Source organism: Crinia signifera, chromosome 7 (assembly GCF_055691185.1).
Source record: "Crinia signifera chromosome 7, ASM5569118v1, whole genome shotgun sequence".
In the NCBI taxonomy this organism is placed as follows: domain Eukaryota; kingdom Metazoa; phylum Chordata; class Amphibia; order Anura; family Myobatrachidae; genus Crinia; species Crinia signifera.
The window spans coordinates 158,560,051-158,577,411 of record NC_139223.1 but is presented as its reverse complement, the minus strand read 5'-3'; the positions used below and the strand labels follow the sequence as shown (position 1 = coordinate 158,577,411).

Sequence of the window (17,361 nt, the reverse complement as noted above, 5' to 3'; positions counted from 1 at the left end):
GTCCTCTTTAATAAATTATGGTAGCTTGTTTATTTGTTTTAAATGATGGTGGCTGTGGTTTTATTGTATTGAAAGAGGTATGTGTACGACAGTGTATGTTTGTGACATGTGCTATATACAGAAGATGTTTGTATTGTATGTGTCTGTGACATCCATATTTATGCGTGTGTATATATATAGTCAGTAGCGCACGGCGGCACTCAGTGAATAAATGAATAACACAACGCAGGTAAATGTCCAAACGTTTTCGATGTTTTCGACGAACAGACGCGCCCACTGATGACATCATCATGTCGTGCCGGTTACCATGGTTACCGTATCTTGACAGTCTGAAAAAAGTGACATATACCTTTAAGTAAACAGATAATCACATAATCACATAGTAAAAGGCTGATGCATAGCGGAACTGTTCATCATCCTTTTACTATGTGATTATCTGTTTACTTAAAGGTATATGTCACTTTTTTCAGACTGTCAAGATACGGTAACCGGCACGACATGATGATGTCATCAGTGGGCGCGTCTGTTCGGGCTCGGCAACCCGTGGGCTTTCACGTGTGATCTGGTGGGGTTATAAGGTATGTTTCTTTATGCTTTCTGTTGTTCCTGATGAAGATGTGATTCTAATACATCGAAAACGTTTGGACATTTACCTGGGTTGTGTTATTCATTTATTCACTTCGTGCCGCCGTGCGCTACTGACTACATATTGACCCAACTGGGTTACTTTGGAAGGCACCAGTACCAATTGACTTATTTACCAGGTGTGCTGCCTATTGGAATATATGTGTATATATATATATATCTCTTATATATTTAGCCAGATCGGTCACTCAAAGGCAGTGTAGGTAATGGTGGGCGGGGTTCCACGGGTGATTGACAGGCCCATCCACCGTTATCCACAATGCAGAACCTGCATTACAAGTTCTACACATCCTATGTCCTACACAAAGCTCCTGCCCCTTACTCTCCCACCACTCCTCATGTCTGGCCAAATACCACCCAAACCCCGCCCCACGGCTGAACACCACCCCCTCCACCCGAGCACACTGACTGTGACCCAGGATGTCTTTGCTGCAGTGGCTCATGTGTACTCTCCTCCTGCCAGCTCCTTCCTCCCTGGTCAGACATCCACAGTGAGTACTTCTGTACTCAGCGTACAGCCCCTGCTGAAGGTGGCATGGCACCCCCCACATGGGGGGGTGCCCACGATTTTCGGGAGGGAGGGTTGCGGGTGGGGGGAGGGGTACCCGCGATTTTCGGGAAGGGGGGTCGCGGGTGGGGGAGGGGTGCTCGCGATTTTCGGGAGGGGGGGTCGCGGGGAGGGGTGCCCGCGAATTTCGGGAGGGGGGGTCGCGGGTGGGGGGAGGGGTGCCCGCGAATTTCGGGTGGGGGGGAGGGGTGCCCACGATTTTCGGGAGGGGTGCCCGCGACTTTCGTGAAGGGGGGGTTGCGGGTGGGGGGAGGGGTACCCGCGATTTTCGGGAAGGGGGGTCGCGGGTGGGGGAGGGGTGCTCGCGATTTTCGGGAGGGGGGGTCGCGGGGAGGGGTGCCCGCGAATTTCGGGAGGGGGGGTCGCGGGTGGGGGGAGGGGTGCCCGCGAATTTCGGGTGGGGGGGAGGGGTGCCCACGATTTTCGGGAGGGGTGCCCGCGACTTTCGTGAGGGGGGTCGCGGGTGGAGGGAGGGGTGCCCGCGAATTTCGGGAGGGGGGGTCGTGGGTGGGGGAAGGTGTGCCCACGATTTTAGGGAGGGGGGGTCGCGGATGGGGGAGGGGTGCCCGCCTATTTTGGGAGGGGGGTCGCAGGTGGGGGGAGGGGTGCCCACGAATTGGGGGGTGTGTGTGTCACAGGTGGGGGGAGTGGTGCCCGCAAATTTCGGGAAGGGTGCCCGCGAATTGGGGGGTGTGTGTCGCGGGTGGGGGGAGGGGTGCCCGCGAATTTCGGGAGGGGGGTCACGGGTGGGGGGAGGGGTGCCCACAAATTGGGGGGGGGGGGTGTCGCGGGAGGGGTGCCTGTGAATTGGGGTGTGTGTGTGTGTCGCTGGTGGGGGGAGGGGTGCCGCGAATTTCGGGAGGGGGGTCTCGGGTGGGGGGAGGGGTGCCCACGAAAGGGATTCTCTCTCTTTGCGATCCCTCTCTCTCTCTGCGATCCCTCTCTCTCTATCTCTGCGATCCCTCTCTCTATCTCTCTCTGCGATCCCTCTCTCTCTGCGATCCCTCTCTCTATCTCTCTCTGCGTCCCCTCTCTCTCTCTCTCTGCGTCCCCTCTCTCTCTCTCTCTGCGACCCCTCTCTATCTCTCTCTGCGACCCCTCTCTATCTCTCTCTGCGACCCCTCTCTATCTCTCTCTGCGACCCCTCTCTATCTCTCTCTGCGACCCCTCTCTATCTCTCTCTGCGATCCCTCTCTATCTCTCTCTGCGATCCCTCTCTCTCTGCGATCCCTCTCTCTCTGCGATCCCTCTCTCTCTGCGATCCCTCTCTCTCTGCGATCCCTCTCTCTCTGCGATCCCTCTCTCTCTGCGATCCCTCTCTCTCTGCGATCCCTCTCTCTCTGCGATCCCTCTCTCTCTGCGATCCCTCTCTCTCTGCGATCCCTCTCTCTCTGCGATCCCTCTCTCTCTGCGATCCCTCTCTCTCTGCGATCCCTCTCTCTCTGCGATCCCTCTCTCTCTGCGATCCCTCTCTCTCTGCGATCCCTCTCTCTCTGCGATCCCTCTCTCTCTCTCTCTGCGATCCCTCTCTCTCTCTCTCTGCGATCCCTCTCTATCTCTCTCTGCGATCCCTCTCTATCTCAATTACACTAGATCTCACACTCACATATATTTCTACTTCTAATGGGGCGTAGCCCCTCACGACGGTGTGAAGAGCGCCCGGAGGGCGCGATGAATCACCTAGTATATATATATATATATAGTACAATATATGTGTATACCCCGGAGAGGAGACTGTCAGCATCACTTCTGGGGGCGGGGCCTGATGGAGACATCATCAGTCCCTGCCTCCAGTAATACAAATCCTGGCAATATGCGGGTCTCAGATGAGGATGGGGCTAAATATATGCGGTTTGCATATTTAGCCCCTCCCCTTCCGGCAAAAAGCCGGCAATTTAAAGCTTCAGCCATCAGGTACATGAGGGGGCGGAAGGGGGTCCCCTGGAATCCGGGATGGTTGCCCACCTTTCCGGGGGGCCGGGAGGGGGACCCGCTTTTCGGGATCCTCCCGGTCATTCCAGGAGGGTTGGCAACCCTGATATACATATATACACATTGTAGGAAGGAGTCCACAGGAAACCCCCCCTGTAAAAATCCTGCGTTTGCCCCTGCTAAGGTACCTGTAAGTTGTGAAAATGCCACCCAAGGAGGCTCCTCAGCCTTTGGGATAGGCAGAGTCTGATGGGCTGATGGGGAGGCTGTGCAGGACTGCAGCAATTGGCACAGCGGTTCTTGTGGATAATATCCTGCTCAGATAACCCTGCTGCACATGAAATACATGGAAGCAGTGTAGGAGGAGAGCAGTATCGGCCACACATGAGTCTTTAAATGGGTGACTATAATAACCCTGGCCCTTTGTACACCTGGTCCCTAGACACCAGCAGAAGGGTAACAGCAGTTATAACTAAGTTAGCACAGATAGTCATATACACACACACACACAGCAGAAAATATAAGATTCAGGGGGGGGGGGGGGGCGGCACCTCCTGTCATTTGTGACATAGCTCATTTTGTAGCTGTAGCTTTCCAATGAGCCTGGACCAGTGTCGCTAGCCACGGGGAGCCAGAGATACCATCGGGCAAACCTGGAACGTTTTCCCCATAGGATAACATGGGACCCGCTAATTCAAATGGCATGGTCTCATGTAAATGGGTCAGTTGGTTCTGAAGATATTGCCGGTAAAAGGGGGGGGGGGGGGGGTTCTCTCCCCTTCACACCAGAAAATGCAGGGACTAGGCTGGTGTAAAAGAGACCAACCCAAAAATGTCCCTAGGCGGGATGTTGTTACATCCGCAGCCCTGTTCGCCCCCCTTCGCCGGGCATCGCATTATTAATAACGGCATATGCTCTAACATATGCGATCATTAACGCAAGGGACAGCTCTTGCGATAAGAGCTGTCCCTTGCGATGCGGCGCCGATGCTGGACTTCCGGGACTGTGACCCGGGAGTCCAACTGTGCATGCGCAGAGCACGGCGCCGGACGCAGGGCATGCTGGGAGGGATCCGTGATGGATCCGTGATGGATCCCTCACACATCGCTGTGGTAAGAAGCCCCTAGGCTTCTGGAGGGGATCACCAGCTTTTGCTGGCGATTCCCTCCACAGCGGTGACACTGCGGAGGGGGCACAGAGCATACAGAAATGCGGTAAAAACGCAGATAACAGGGTTTTTACCGCATTTCTGTTTTAGGGAATCTCCCCCCTGTATGATCCTGGGACCATATTCCTGGGTAAGTCCCTGCATTTTCTGGTGTGAAATGGGTGTCAATAGCTGTCACTTCGGCCCGTCGGTGGCTGTCCCCCAGTTATCATGAGCATGTATTCCCCCTTGGCAATGAGCTTGTAATCCCACATGGCAACGAGCATGGAACCCCTGGCAATGATCATGTAGGTAAGCAGCACTTATATAGCATAATTTTTGGCACTTGTGTATTATCACGGCGCCCCCGATATTGATCGCGCAATGTTTTATCGCATCGCATGCCCTACACCCGATGCGATTTTAGCCCCCTATGCGATGAAAAATTGTATAAGCACCCTAATGGGTGCTTACAAGGTTAAATGCACCCCCACGCCACCGCCCATTATAAACGTGAACCCGAAGCGTGGCGAGCATAGCGAGCCACCGAGCCCGAAGCGTGGCGGGCGCAGCAAGCCCCGCGAGGGGACGCGAATACCTGTGAAGTTATGCGCGTGCGATCGCCACGCTTCGGGCTCGGTGTGCTCGCCACACTTTATAAAAATCAACTCCACGCCGACGTGGATAGTGGGGGTATGAAAAGGTCGTAGGACGCGTACCGCCGCCCCTCGCGGGCTCGCTGCGCTCGCCACGCTTAGGGTTCACGTTTATACTGGGGGGGTGGCGTAGGGGTGCATTTAACATTGTAAGCACCCATTAGGGTGCTTATACAAGTTATGATCGCATCCCATCGCATTGTATGGCATTGTATGCCATATACAATGCCATGCAATTTTAAAATTTATGACATTGTAGAACATTGCGCGATATCGCATCTCATACCATCGCATTCCTTATGGTATGCGATGCGATGGGCGCCATGATAATACACAAGTACCTAATTTTTAATAGGCCTTATGATGTGTGGCTTAACATGTAATGGGAATTATGGTGTAAATTTTTAATGTCCCTGTTTATTAAGCATATTGTGAATTTTGGCTCAAACCGTGTGGCATTATACTAGTGGAAATAATGGGCGCTAATTAATGACTATTGAAAAAAAAAATTACACCATACCCATCTTTGGAGGCACCGGGGTCATTTAACCCATTGGGTGAGTGCCAGACCACCAACCAATATATATACCCAGCGCAAAGTCCTAAGTAACCCAATACTTCCACAGGTAATCCAACAATGTGTGCAGTCCCTTTCTAGGATCGTACAATGATCCAAAATTGGAAAGCAATGCAAAAATGAGCAGTAAATCAAACAAATATTTATTTAATAACAATACTCACATACATCGAGGTAAAAGATAATACCCTCGCCAGCCAAATATAGGCATAATCACAGCCCGAACTACTGGTGGATGAACCGGGGTTGCTGTCGCTCACCTGCGGACCATCAGACCTAGGACCGAACGCTACACCACTGTGGGACCAAGGAGAGATGCCGGCTGGAACACAGGTGGACAAGAGACGTCACTACCTCAGACCAAACAAGCCACGTGGTCCGACGCAGGTGGTGCAGCGTTCAGTCCTAGGTCTGATGGTCCGCAGGTGAGCGACGGCTACGTCGGTTCATCCACCAGGAGTTCGGGCTGTGATTATGCCTATATTTGGCTGGCGAGGGTATTATCTTTTACCTCAATGTATGTGAGCATTGTTATTAAATAAATATTTGTTGATTTACTGCTCATTGGTGCGTTTCTTTCCTATTTTTATAAATTTATAATCCAACGGACAAAAAGAGGAACTCAGGGGTCTTTGTAAAGGTAAAACGTTAGTGTAACAATACCAACATTCTCTTTCCCCGTGATCACATCAACGGGAGATAGGCGAGTTCATAAGAAATCTCACGCATGTGCAGTAAACGTACAATACAGAACCCGGAAGTTCTATACATGGTCTGATTGATAGATGGACTGCACTATAAATATGCCCTCTTTGGTTCTTGTTATTGTACTCTCCTGATGAAGTCCAGCCTATAGGCCGTGAGTGACGAAACGCATTGAGAGCTACCTGCTTTCTACTACAGCACCTTTTTATGTAAGCTATATTCCCTTATTTTATACTTTATTGCACTTTATTAAACTCCACTTTAAAAATTTTAATTGGAGTTTTTCCTTCCTTATCAGCACATGACACTGACGTTTGGGCCGGACCCAAACCTGTGGGAACCCTGCCCTGAGAGGCTAAATTGATACGTCCAGGGAAATACCCTGGTAATCCACAAGGACAGGATATCTAAACAGCACTTATTATTGATGAGCACAAATGTACCTTTAAACGGTCCGCACATTACTTTTATTTTCAACTGTGGAAACCCACTTACTACACTAGAGAGCACTCATCCCCACTTTTCTAGTACACATTTATTCGAGACGGTATATTGACTGGACAATTATTCACAAGCAAATCAAAACTACTTGGGTTGAAGCGCTGTACAGTGTGTATATATATATATATATATATAAATAGATATATATATATATATATATATATATATATATATATATAGAGATATATATATATATATATAGAGATATATATATATATATATATATATATATAGATAGATAGATAGATAGATAGATATATATATATACTGTGTGGTGCACAAACAGCGCTGTCCCTCACTTAGTGGTTAATATATGTGACAATAATATATACAAGTGGTATTATCAACACTCCAGAATATATACTGTGTCAGCAAAAGTTTTCAAGAAACGTCTATTTGGTGGTAAAACTTCTGCGCCTTCAGTGTTGACAAGGAATAAAACTGTGACAATCCTTAATATATTTTCTATGTGCGTACCGCAAAAAATAAGCAAATTCACGTGTAGTAGTGTCTTTCACTCCCAGATATTCATCCCTTTCTCCTTCCAGAATCCGCTGGAGGCGTGGAGATGTTCGTGCGTTTATGTAAAAGGATGATATCAGGGTTTCAGTGAAAGAATATAAAAATCTGTGCAAAAAAGTGCTGTTTTTCTCTAAAGTGCTTAGTGCATGAGAAAAATACTTTAAAAGGTGAACAACGCCACCTTGTGGATGTTATTGTTATCACATGTGTAATCACCCTGTGATAAAAAAGAGTTTTAAAAAGAGATGGACTCACACTGGGGTTAGCTCTGTCCAGGTGTAGTTCCCATCAGGCTTGGTATAAAAGGCCCTTAAAACCAAAAAACTCCCAACAAAGGGGAAAGCTGATAGCGTAATATTGTTTTTATAAAACACATTTATTTCCAAACAATACGCATAATAAATAAAAACAGAAACAGTGGATGGACCCGTACATTTGACATAAAATCATAAGCTTATCTGATTGAAGTCATTGGGAATGGAGAGGTATATGTAGCCCGACCGGTTTCGTCCCTTTTCTGTATGCTGGGACTTCCTCAGGGGTTTAGAGATGAGGTGACATGTATCTCACAGGTATAAATAGGCTGTTGCACCTGAAGGAAATTACCTGGCGTCCGGAAGCGCTGTTTGCGCATGCGCAGGACGCCTGCGTTGTTATGGTAACTTCCTAATGTGACTGTGCCTTGTAGTTTATGACGTTGCGCGTGCACGAGATTACCGCGATCTCGCGGCAATTCTCGCACACACGCCCGCTTTGTCCTAGTGACTACTGCATCAGGTATGACTGCAGGTCACTCTATTGCGCACGCGCGAGACACCCGCGATCTCGCGGTAGTTCTCGCGCGTGCCCCGGCGTTGTCATAGTGACTCCTGTGTCAGCTCTGACTGCAGGTCACATTTCTGCGCGTGCGCAGTGCTCCCGCGATCGCGCGGCAGCATTCGCAGGCACGCCTCCGTTGTCATGGAAATCTCTGCAAACAGATCCGTTTGCAGATAATACTATGGGGTATAGTAAAAGATTCTCCCTATCGTTAGGGGAGTGGAGTTGTGCTTTCATATATATGGGGTTGATTCGCATTTTCAGTACATTTATGCACTAATAGCATTTGCTCTCAAAAAATCAATGAATAAATAAAAAACAAGATGAGCATATACAGCATTATGTTTTACAGTTCATATCATCGCTAGTCTGCACATAATTGTTCCACAGACATTCACATGTATGTATTTCATTTTAACACAATTGGTACTCAGCATTGAATGGCCTGGCTCTAGTGATGCTCAATGTGGAACCATTGTAGCAACATTCTAATAGACCCTGCACATACATGCATTTATACACAAAAGTTATAAAATCTGCAGTTATGATTAAAAAACATTTCAATGTGATTAAAAATGGTTCTGCCTATATTACGAGCACATGACATGACATACAGGCTTACTAACAACATGCATGTGTCTGTACTAAAAATATATTAATCTTAGTTCATCAGAGACCATTTATCGAAAAAACACACAAGGGAAAGAAAAGATATAAAAGATATAAGAGTTCATCTAGGGGGAGTTTTAGAGGAAAGGTGCTATTTCATAGAACTCGTTAAGGCCAAATGGTACCATTGTATTCAAGGAATAAATCCAGAACATTTCTCTCTGGGATAATTTTTTGTCTCTGTCGCCTCCCCTTTCGCCTAAGACCACATGTTCAATGGCTTTAAATGATAAATGATCTGGATTGGAATTGTGCAAAAGTGCAAAGTGACGTGGGACTGAGTGGTTGTCCATTTTATTTCTAATCGCTCTAACATGTTCTTGTATTCTAACCTTCAAAGGTCTCTTGGTTTTTCCTATATATTTATAACCGCATGTGCACTCCAGACAGTAGACAACATATGTTGTGAGACAATTCATTTTGTGTTTAATTTTATGGATTATGGTTGAGTCATGTTAGCAATTTGTTTTCCATCTTTATGTGCAAATTTGCAAATGCAGCACTGACTGCATCTAAAAAACCCAGTTGTTTTCAACCATGGATTATTGGTGTTGCTTGTGACCGGTTTTAGCATACTTGGAGCTATGATTTCTTTGAGATTCCTTGCACGTTTAAAAATGACTTTCGGTCGTGTCGGGAGGTTATCCTTCAGAATAGGGTCTAGTTTCAGAATTTCCCAATGTTTGTTTAAAACTTTCCTTAATTTATTTTAACCAGAGTTGTAAGTAGTAACAAAGTTAGCGTGCTGATTTTCCTCTGGGTTCTTGTTTTTGTACACGAGAAGGTCTTCCCTATTTTGTTCCCTAGCTCTATTTTTTGATTCTTCTACTAATGTTATGGGGTAGCTTCTTTCTATAAATCTGGATGAATAATTTTCCCGTTGTTGTTCAAAATCTTCGTTGTTGTTACAGTTTCGTTTTAATCTGCAGAATTGCGAGTAAGGAATATTAGTCTTCCAGCTTTTTAGATGTCCGCTGTGATAATGTAGATAGCTGTTCTTATCGACTTCTTTTATATAGTTTTTCGTGTTTATTTTTCCTTTATCTGCTATCAATACTAAATCCAGATACTCAATTTCTTTATTTTGGATGTTGAAAGTGAACGACAGATTAAAATCATTTATACTTAAATTTTCATAAAATTTTAAAAAGGACTCTATCAACTTTCCAGATTAAAAGAATATCATCTATGTACCTCCTGTACATGATGATATTAGCAGCCATTGGATTATCAAAAATATGTTTCTTCTCCCAACTACCCATGTGCAAATTCGCAAAACTTGGAGCAAAAACTGTGCCCATGGCGATCCCACAGACCTGGAGGTAGAACTCATCTAAAAATTTAAAATAATTATGTTTTAAAATAAAATTCATTAAAACACAGATAAAATCCTTATGTCCATCACTAAGATCGGGGTCGCTAAGTAGGAATTCTTTGCATGACTCTATTCCTTTTTGATGCACAATCGAGGTATATAATGATTGAACATCAATAGTTACCCATAGGAAATCTTCCTCCCATGTAAACTGCTTGAGATGTTGGAGAACTGCTGTCGTGTCTTTTGTAAAGGATTTTAATTTTGATACATATTTTTGTAGAAATACTTCTACATACTCTGATATATGGGATGTAACCGAGTCTATACCTGCGACAATGGGGCGGCCTGGTGGATTCTGCAAATTTTTTTTGTGTATCTTCGGGAGGAAGTAAAATATTGGAATTATAGGATTATTATTGATAAGATATTGGTATTCATCCTTATTGATGTGGTTATTTCTAAGACCCTCCAAAAGTATCGTACGGAGGTCAGATACATAATCCTCTGTGGGATCCTTTCTCAATTTTACATAAAAATCCTTATCATCAAGCAATCTAAAAGCTTCTTTCTCGTAATCCTCCCTGTTCATAATCACCAGGCCACCCCCTTTGTCAGCGGGTTTTAAAACTATTGAGTTATCCTCTTTTAGTTTTTTTAAAGCATTTTTCTCAAAATTTGTGAGGTTGTCGTGGGTTTTCTGTTTTTGATCTTGACATAGATCTTTTTTAACTAGTTCATAAAAGAGATCAATTTGGCTGCTTCTGGACTCTATCGGATAGTATTTTGATTTATTCTTCAAACCTGATTTGTTTCCTAGGGATTCATTCCTCTGATCATCCCTGGCTTCGTAATTTTTGATTATGGCTGCATCTTTTCTCAGGAAATGCCTCTGTAGTGTTAATTTCCTCACGAATTTATTTAGGTATTAGGTAAAGTACCTTTTTTATGATAAACATTTGGGTATATGTATAAATTATTGTTTTATAAGGTACATTGTATTACTTAAGGCGCCTAGATTCTTCTCTCTCTCTCTCTCTCTCTCTCTATATATATATATATATACACACTGTACAGCGCTTCAACCCAAGTAGTTTTGATTTGCTTGTGAATAATTGTCCAGTCAATATACCGTCTCGAATAAATGTGTACTAGAAAAGTAGGGATGAGCGCTCTCTAGTGTAGTAAGTGGGTTTCCACAGTTGAAAATAAAAGTAATGTGCGGACCGTTTAAAGGTACATTTGTGCTCATCAATAATAAGTGCTGTTTAGATATCCTGTCCTTGTGGATTACCAGGGTATTTCCCTGGACGTATCAATTTAGCCTCTCAGGGCAGGGTTCCCACAGGTTTGGGTCCGGCCCAAACGTCAGTGTCATGTGCTGATAAGGAAGGAAAAACTCCAATTAAAATTTTTGGTACTTGTGAGTTATCCGGGCTGCCGATTTCTAAATCGGGTCGGATCGGGCACATCGCATCGCATCGCATGCGACCATCGGATGCGATGCGATGCGATGACCCGATTTTTCCATAGGAATCAATGTTAAAATGGACTGAGTCCATTTTAACATGGAATTCAATGGGAAAAAGGGGTCCTTTTCATACCCCTACTATCCAAGTGGGCATGGAGTTGGATATAAACCTGTGGCGAGCGTAGCGAGCCACCGAGCCCGAAGCGTGGCGAGCGTAGCGAGCCCCGCGAGGGGACACAGAATACCGTACCCTCGCGGGGCTCGCTTCGCTCGCCACGCTTCGGGCTCGGTGGCTCGCTACGCTCGCCACAGGTTTATATCCAACTCCATGCCCACTTGGATAGTAGGGGTATGAAAAGGACCCCTTTTTCCCATTGAATTCCATGTTAAAATGGACTCAGTCCATTTTAACATTGATTCCTATGGAAAAATCGGGTCATCGCATCCGATGGTCGCATGCGATGCGATGCGATGCGATATCGCATCGCATCTGATTGTATGCCTTAACTTAAGGCATACAATCAAAAAATCGGCAGCCCAGATAACTCACAAGTACCAAATTTTTAAAGTGGAGTTTAATAAAGTGCAATAAAGTATAAAATAAGGGAATATAGCTTACATAAAAAGGTGCTGTAGTAGAAAGCAGGTAGCTCTCAATGCATTTCGTCACTCACGGCCTATAGGCTGGACTTCATCAGGAGAGTACAATAACAAGAACCAAAGAGGGCATATTTATAGTGCAGTCCATCTATCAATCAGACCATGTATAGAACTTCCGGGTTCCGTATTGTACGTTTACTGCACATGCGTGAGATTTCTTATGATGTGATCACGGGGAAAGAGAGTGTTGGTATTGTTACACTAACGTTTTACCTTTACAAAGACCCCTGAGTTCCTCTTTTTGTCCGTTGGATTATAAATCACAGGCTGCCTATTCATTGTATGGGCTTTTTTTTTTTCCTTCCGTAATGACTGTGAGAGCTCCCGGCTCCCCCTGCCCGGCTCAGCTGTAAGTAATTGCCGCCTCTGTGTCCCCCGCAGCGTCCGTCCCCCGCAGCGTCCGTCCCCCCAGCCGCATTGACGGCTACCTGGGGGAGCGGCGGGTGAGTGGCTGGGCGCCCTCCCTTTAACGGCGGGGGGGCGCCCAAAATGTCGTTACGCCACTGCTATATATATATATATATATATATATATATATATATATATATATATATATATATATAAAAGTCACTGTGATAGGCAGCACACCTCAATATACGGTACTTGCTCCGGTGCCTTCCAAAACACCCCTCTATAGAAGGTGAGTATATATATATATACTGTATATATATAGCGCCTGTCAGTCAGCCTGAACTATCGCCAGATCTCCTGAGTTGGTGCAGGCTGGCGGACAGGAGCTCCATCTGACGGGAATGCACAAACGTCTCACAGGCTCACGCATCCCCATATTCAAGGCGGCAGGGAGCAGATTCCGAGTGGGTGGGGGGTGCGGGCAGCTATGGGGGAGGGCGTCGCGGGCTCTGCCAGCATGGTGCGTGCAAGCAACTTGTGTCAGTGCACCCCCTTCTGGCGGCCAATGGCGATAGAATCGCCAGGAGCAACTCTAATGTGAGCTGCTATATGTATACTGTATATATATATACAGTGGATGGCAATAAGGCGTCACTCGGAGACTGGATACAACTTCAAAAATTTTGAAGTTGTATCCAGTCTCCGAGTGACGCCTTATTGCCATCCACTGTACCTTTGGTCGTTGACCTGGGAAGGCACCGGAGCAAGTATCGTCTACTTTAAGTCGTGGAGTGCCGGAATATATATATATATATATATATATATATATATATATATATATATATATATATATATATATATAGACTTGTATGTTTGGCCGGGCACGACCTCCAAATAAACTGCTGGTTGGTTGCCTTCGTCCTTTTAATGTAGACTTCTGTGGGGTAATGACGCGGCACTCCAAACTTGTAAATTTCCAATTTCTTTATTGAGACAAACAGCAACGTTTCAATGCAGGTGCATTTTCATCAGGCCTGATGAAAATGCACCTGCATTGAAACGTTGCTGTTTGTCTCAATAAAGAAATTGGAAATTTACAAGTTTGGAGTGCCGCATCATTACCCCACAGAAGTCTACATTAAAAGGACGAAGGCAACCAACCAGCAGTTTATTTGGAGGTCGTGCCCGGCCAAACATACAAGTCTATATATATATATATATATATATATATATATATATATATATATATATATATATATATATATATATATATATATATATATATATATATATATATATATATATATATATATATATATATATATATGTATATATATTCATTCTCTAATGGACAGCCACACCTCAGTGACAGCTGACCACACCCCCTCCGGAGACAGGCCACACCCTTAAACATGGGCGCGGCAACCGCATTCCCCAGTGTGACACTGCTTACCTACTTATTCCTTTGTACACAGTTGCATAGGAACCTTCTCCTAGTTTTTCGAGGTTTAGATAGGAAGAAGCATTACCAAACGACAGACCCTTCTTTGGCTGCAATGGTGACATAGAAAAGACATAAAGACGTCCGTGTTAGAGGGATGTAATATATCACACCTCTTCTATCTGTTACATTGGCTGAGTCTCAATTAGAACGGAATATTCCAGAACACATGTCAATATACAAGATATATCAAAGCATCACTTTTCTCAGTGGTCTCTGCTACGTGATGACATCACAGCAGCACTTACAGAACAAAGAGCTCAGCAGGATTACCTGGCAGCATGCGCAGTGTGTCGGCAGCATGCGCAGTGTGTCGGCAGCATGCGCAGTGTGTCGGCAGGGCGGGGGATGACTGAGCTGTTAATGAGGGTGTTTTTGTGCATTTGCTGTAAAGTCACCTGTATAAAGCTCTTTGAATGCAGGGCCAGACTCACCAGAAGGGTTATAGGGGGGAAGTCCCGGTGGGCCTGCTGCCAGTAGGTAAACCTCCTCCTTTAGGGATTATCTATGATGGCCGGCCACCCCCCTGCATTCCTTCATTGGGCCCATCCTACACCAGTCCAACACTGAGAGCACACGCACCGCTACTGGTACTCGTGGACCCATGCCAATGCCACAAGGACTGCCCGTCTGGCACTATGGTGTCATGGAGACAAATATTATAATGTAAAGAAAGCTCCTGCAGATGGCAATGCCCGTTATTCCCAATGGGAACAACAAGCTGATTTCTATGTACCCAATTCTGAAAACCTCTCTCTGGAGGTTGGCCCGGGTTGCACCATATTCATATGTGTCGGGGACCTGAGATGTACGAGCGATGGTCTCACACTGTGGGGGATCTCTTCTACGGATGTCAAGTGATTACTTATACGGCCAAATAAACAGCAAACCAAGACGGACTGTTGTCCACCCGTGTCATGTCTACTAACTGTACTCCTCTCTACCCGCTGCCTCTCCATATTATGCCAGTCTCTTCCATTACAATAGGACACTTATGGCTGCAGAATTAGAGAAACCACACTCACCCACTGGAGTCCCTGACCCAGATTCTTCCCTTGTAAAGGGTCACTGTTACTCCGGGTCCTTTGTGTCCGTATTCTCCGTACCTGGACCGTGTGGTACCACTGCGGGGGAACAGACCGTACAGGACATGGCGATTCACTGAAATCTGTAAGCTGAAGAGACAGATAGATCACATTACACCATGCCATACGTGTGACGCACATTACACCATGCAATACATTACACCATGACATATGTGGGACACACATTACACCAAGACATACGTGTCACACACATAACTGTGACATATGTGTGATACACATTACAGATTGGAGATGAAGCATAGCTGCCTACCCTCCTGCATTCTGCAGGAGACTCCCTGACATAGCAGCAATCTCCCTCTCTCCCGCATTAGTCTAGCAATCTCCCCCATGTCACCTATCCCACTGTTACATCATAGTTACCTCCCATCCTGCATTCAGCAGGAGACTCCCTGACATAGCTGCAATCTCCCGCTCTCCCTCATTAGTCTCCCTCATGTCACCTAGCCCACATTGGATGCGGGACCATTTGTCTACAACAAGAAGATAGACAGCCATTAGGTCGACAACATTAGTTCGACAACTCAATAGGTCGACACTGCCATTAGGTCGACACTGCCATTAGGTCGACACTGCCATTAGGTCGACATGGACACAGTTTGAGGTGAACCGCAGCCCCTCGCATCGCTCGCAATGCTTCGGGCACGGTGCCTCGCTGCGCTCGGCACACTATTATAATCTAACTCCACGCCGTAGTGGATGGTAGGGCATGAAATACTGCCTGTCGGCACGTCGGCTCAAAAAACAGTAAAAACCATGTAGACCTTTTGACTGTCGACCTAGACACTGTCGACCTAATGGCAGTGTTGACCTAATGGCATGTCAACCTAATGAACATGTCGACCTAATGGCATGTCGACCTATTGAGTTGTCGAACTAATGGTGTCGACCTAATGGTTGTCTATCTTCTTGTTTTAGACAAATAGTCTGGATACCGCCCACATTACACTATTACAGCATAGTTACCTCCCCTCCTGCATTCTGCAGGAGACTCCCTGACATAGCAGCAATCTCCCTCTCTCCCTCATTAGTCTAGCAATCTCCATCATGTCACCTAGCCCACATTACACCGTTACATCATTGTTACCTCCCCTCCTGCATTCTGCAGGAGACTCCCTGACATAGCAGCAATCACCCTCTCTCCCTCATTAGTCTAGCAATCTCCCTCATGTCACCTAGCCCACATTACACTGTTACATCATAGTTACCTACTTTCCTGCATTCTGCAGGAGACTCCCTGACATAACAGCAATCTCCCTCATTAGTCTAGCAATCTCCCTCATGTCACCTAGCCCACATTACACTGTTACATTTTTGGGGAATAAAGGAATGAGAGATAGATACATTTACATTGAATCATCAGCACCATTTCCCAGCACTTTACCAAGTATTATAGCTCTTACTAACTGCTTTGGGGCTCATCTACATTTGGAGATAAGTCATTGTAAAAGATTCCTCTCAGATGTAGCAGTACACACCAACGCTTCTAGGTGCCTCGTTCACAATCTCTTTTCACAATCTCTCTACTATTCTACTACCAAATATAATCTCCCTGAAACTAGGTTTTCAAAAGTATATGTATTGATGGAGGAGGATAAGACAGATACTTACATATGCGACAGCCACTTTTCACAGCAGATTGGGGGGTTATTTTGGTTCATTTGCTCGGATCCCGCCTTGTGGATGGTAGTACACCAGCCCACTATTCGCAAGGTGTGTACTGGTTGCGAATGAATGTTTTACATAAACATCCATTCGCATGCCACTGGGAACCACTCACATCTTTCGATGGTCTGCAACCATCGAAAGATGTGGAAGGTGCACGCATTAGTAAAGTTGCTCTGAGCAATCTTTCACTTGAGTGTACGCTCGGGGGGAAAGTTTGCGGCCCACCGCATGTCCATTACAGCCACACTAGCATGAGAACGCCCATTCTGTTCACCGTGGCCACATGTACATGCGCAGAAATGCGCATAGTCAAAACATTGGCCACCTGCGAATGCAAGCGACCTTATGAACGGACCTGTATAAGGTCCTAGGTCCCGCAGGGACTGGGATGCCGCCAGAACTACTAGGGGACAAGGTGGCTATAGGAGACCAGGCAAGGTAACAAGGAACATCAGGGAAAGGTACCCATGAACAGGATAACAACAAGCTGAACCCCCAAAAATAACACAGGCAAACGACACAGGTTAACGAAAAAGAATAACAGATAATG

General features: G+C 45.8%; 1 protein-coding gene across 5 annotated transcripts in view; it reads right to left on the bottom strand.

The window, feature by feature from the left end:
- Nucleotides 1-17,361, bottom strand: part of CDK15 (cyclin dependent kinase 15) — a 185,744-nt gene that overhangs the window by 112,462 nt on the left and 55,921 nt on the right. For all 5 annotated transcript variants that reach the window (XR_014450834.1, XR_014450833.1, XM_083154091.1 and 2 more), the window contains 2 exons: nt 15,066-15,215; nt 13,993-14,090 (listed from right to left, as the gene is read on the bottom strand). Coding sequence is in view for 3 of the 5 variants with exons in the window: in XM_083154091.1 (XP_083010217.1) it covers nt 13,993-14,090; nt 15,066-15,215 (248 nt within the window). In the remaining 2 variants the exon portion in view is untranslated. The remainder of the gene's footprint in view (nt 1-13,992; nt 14,091-15,065; nt 15,216-17,361) is intronic.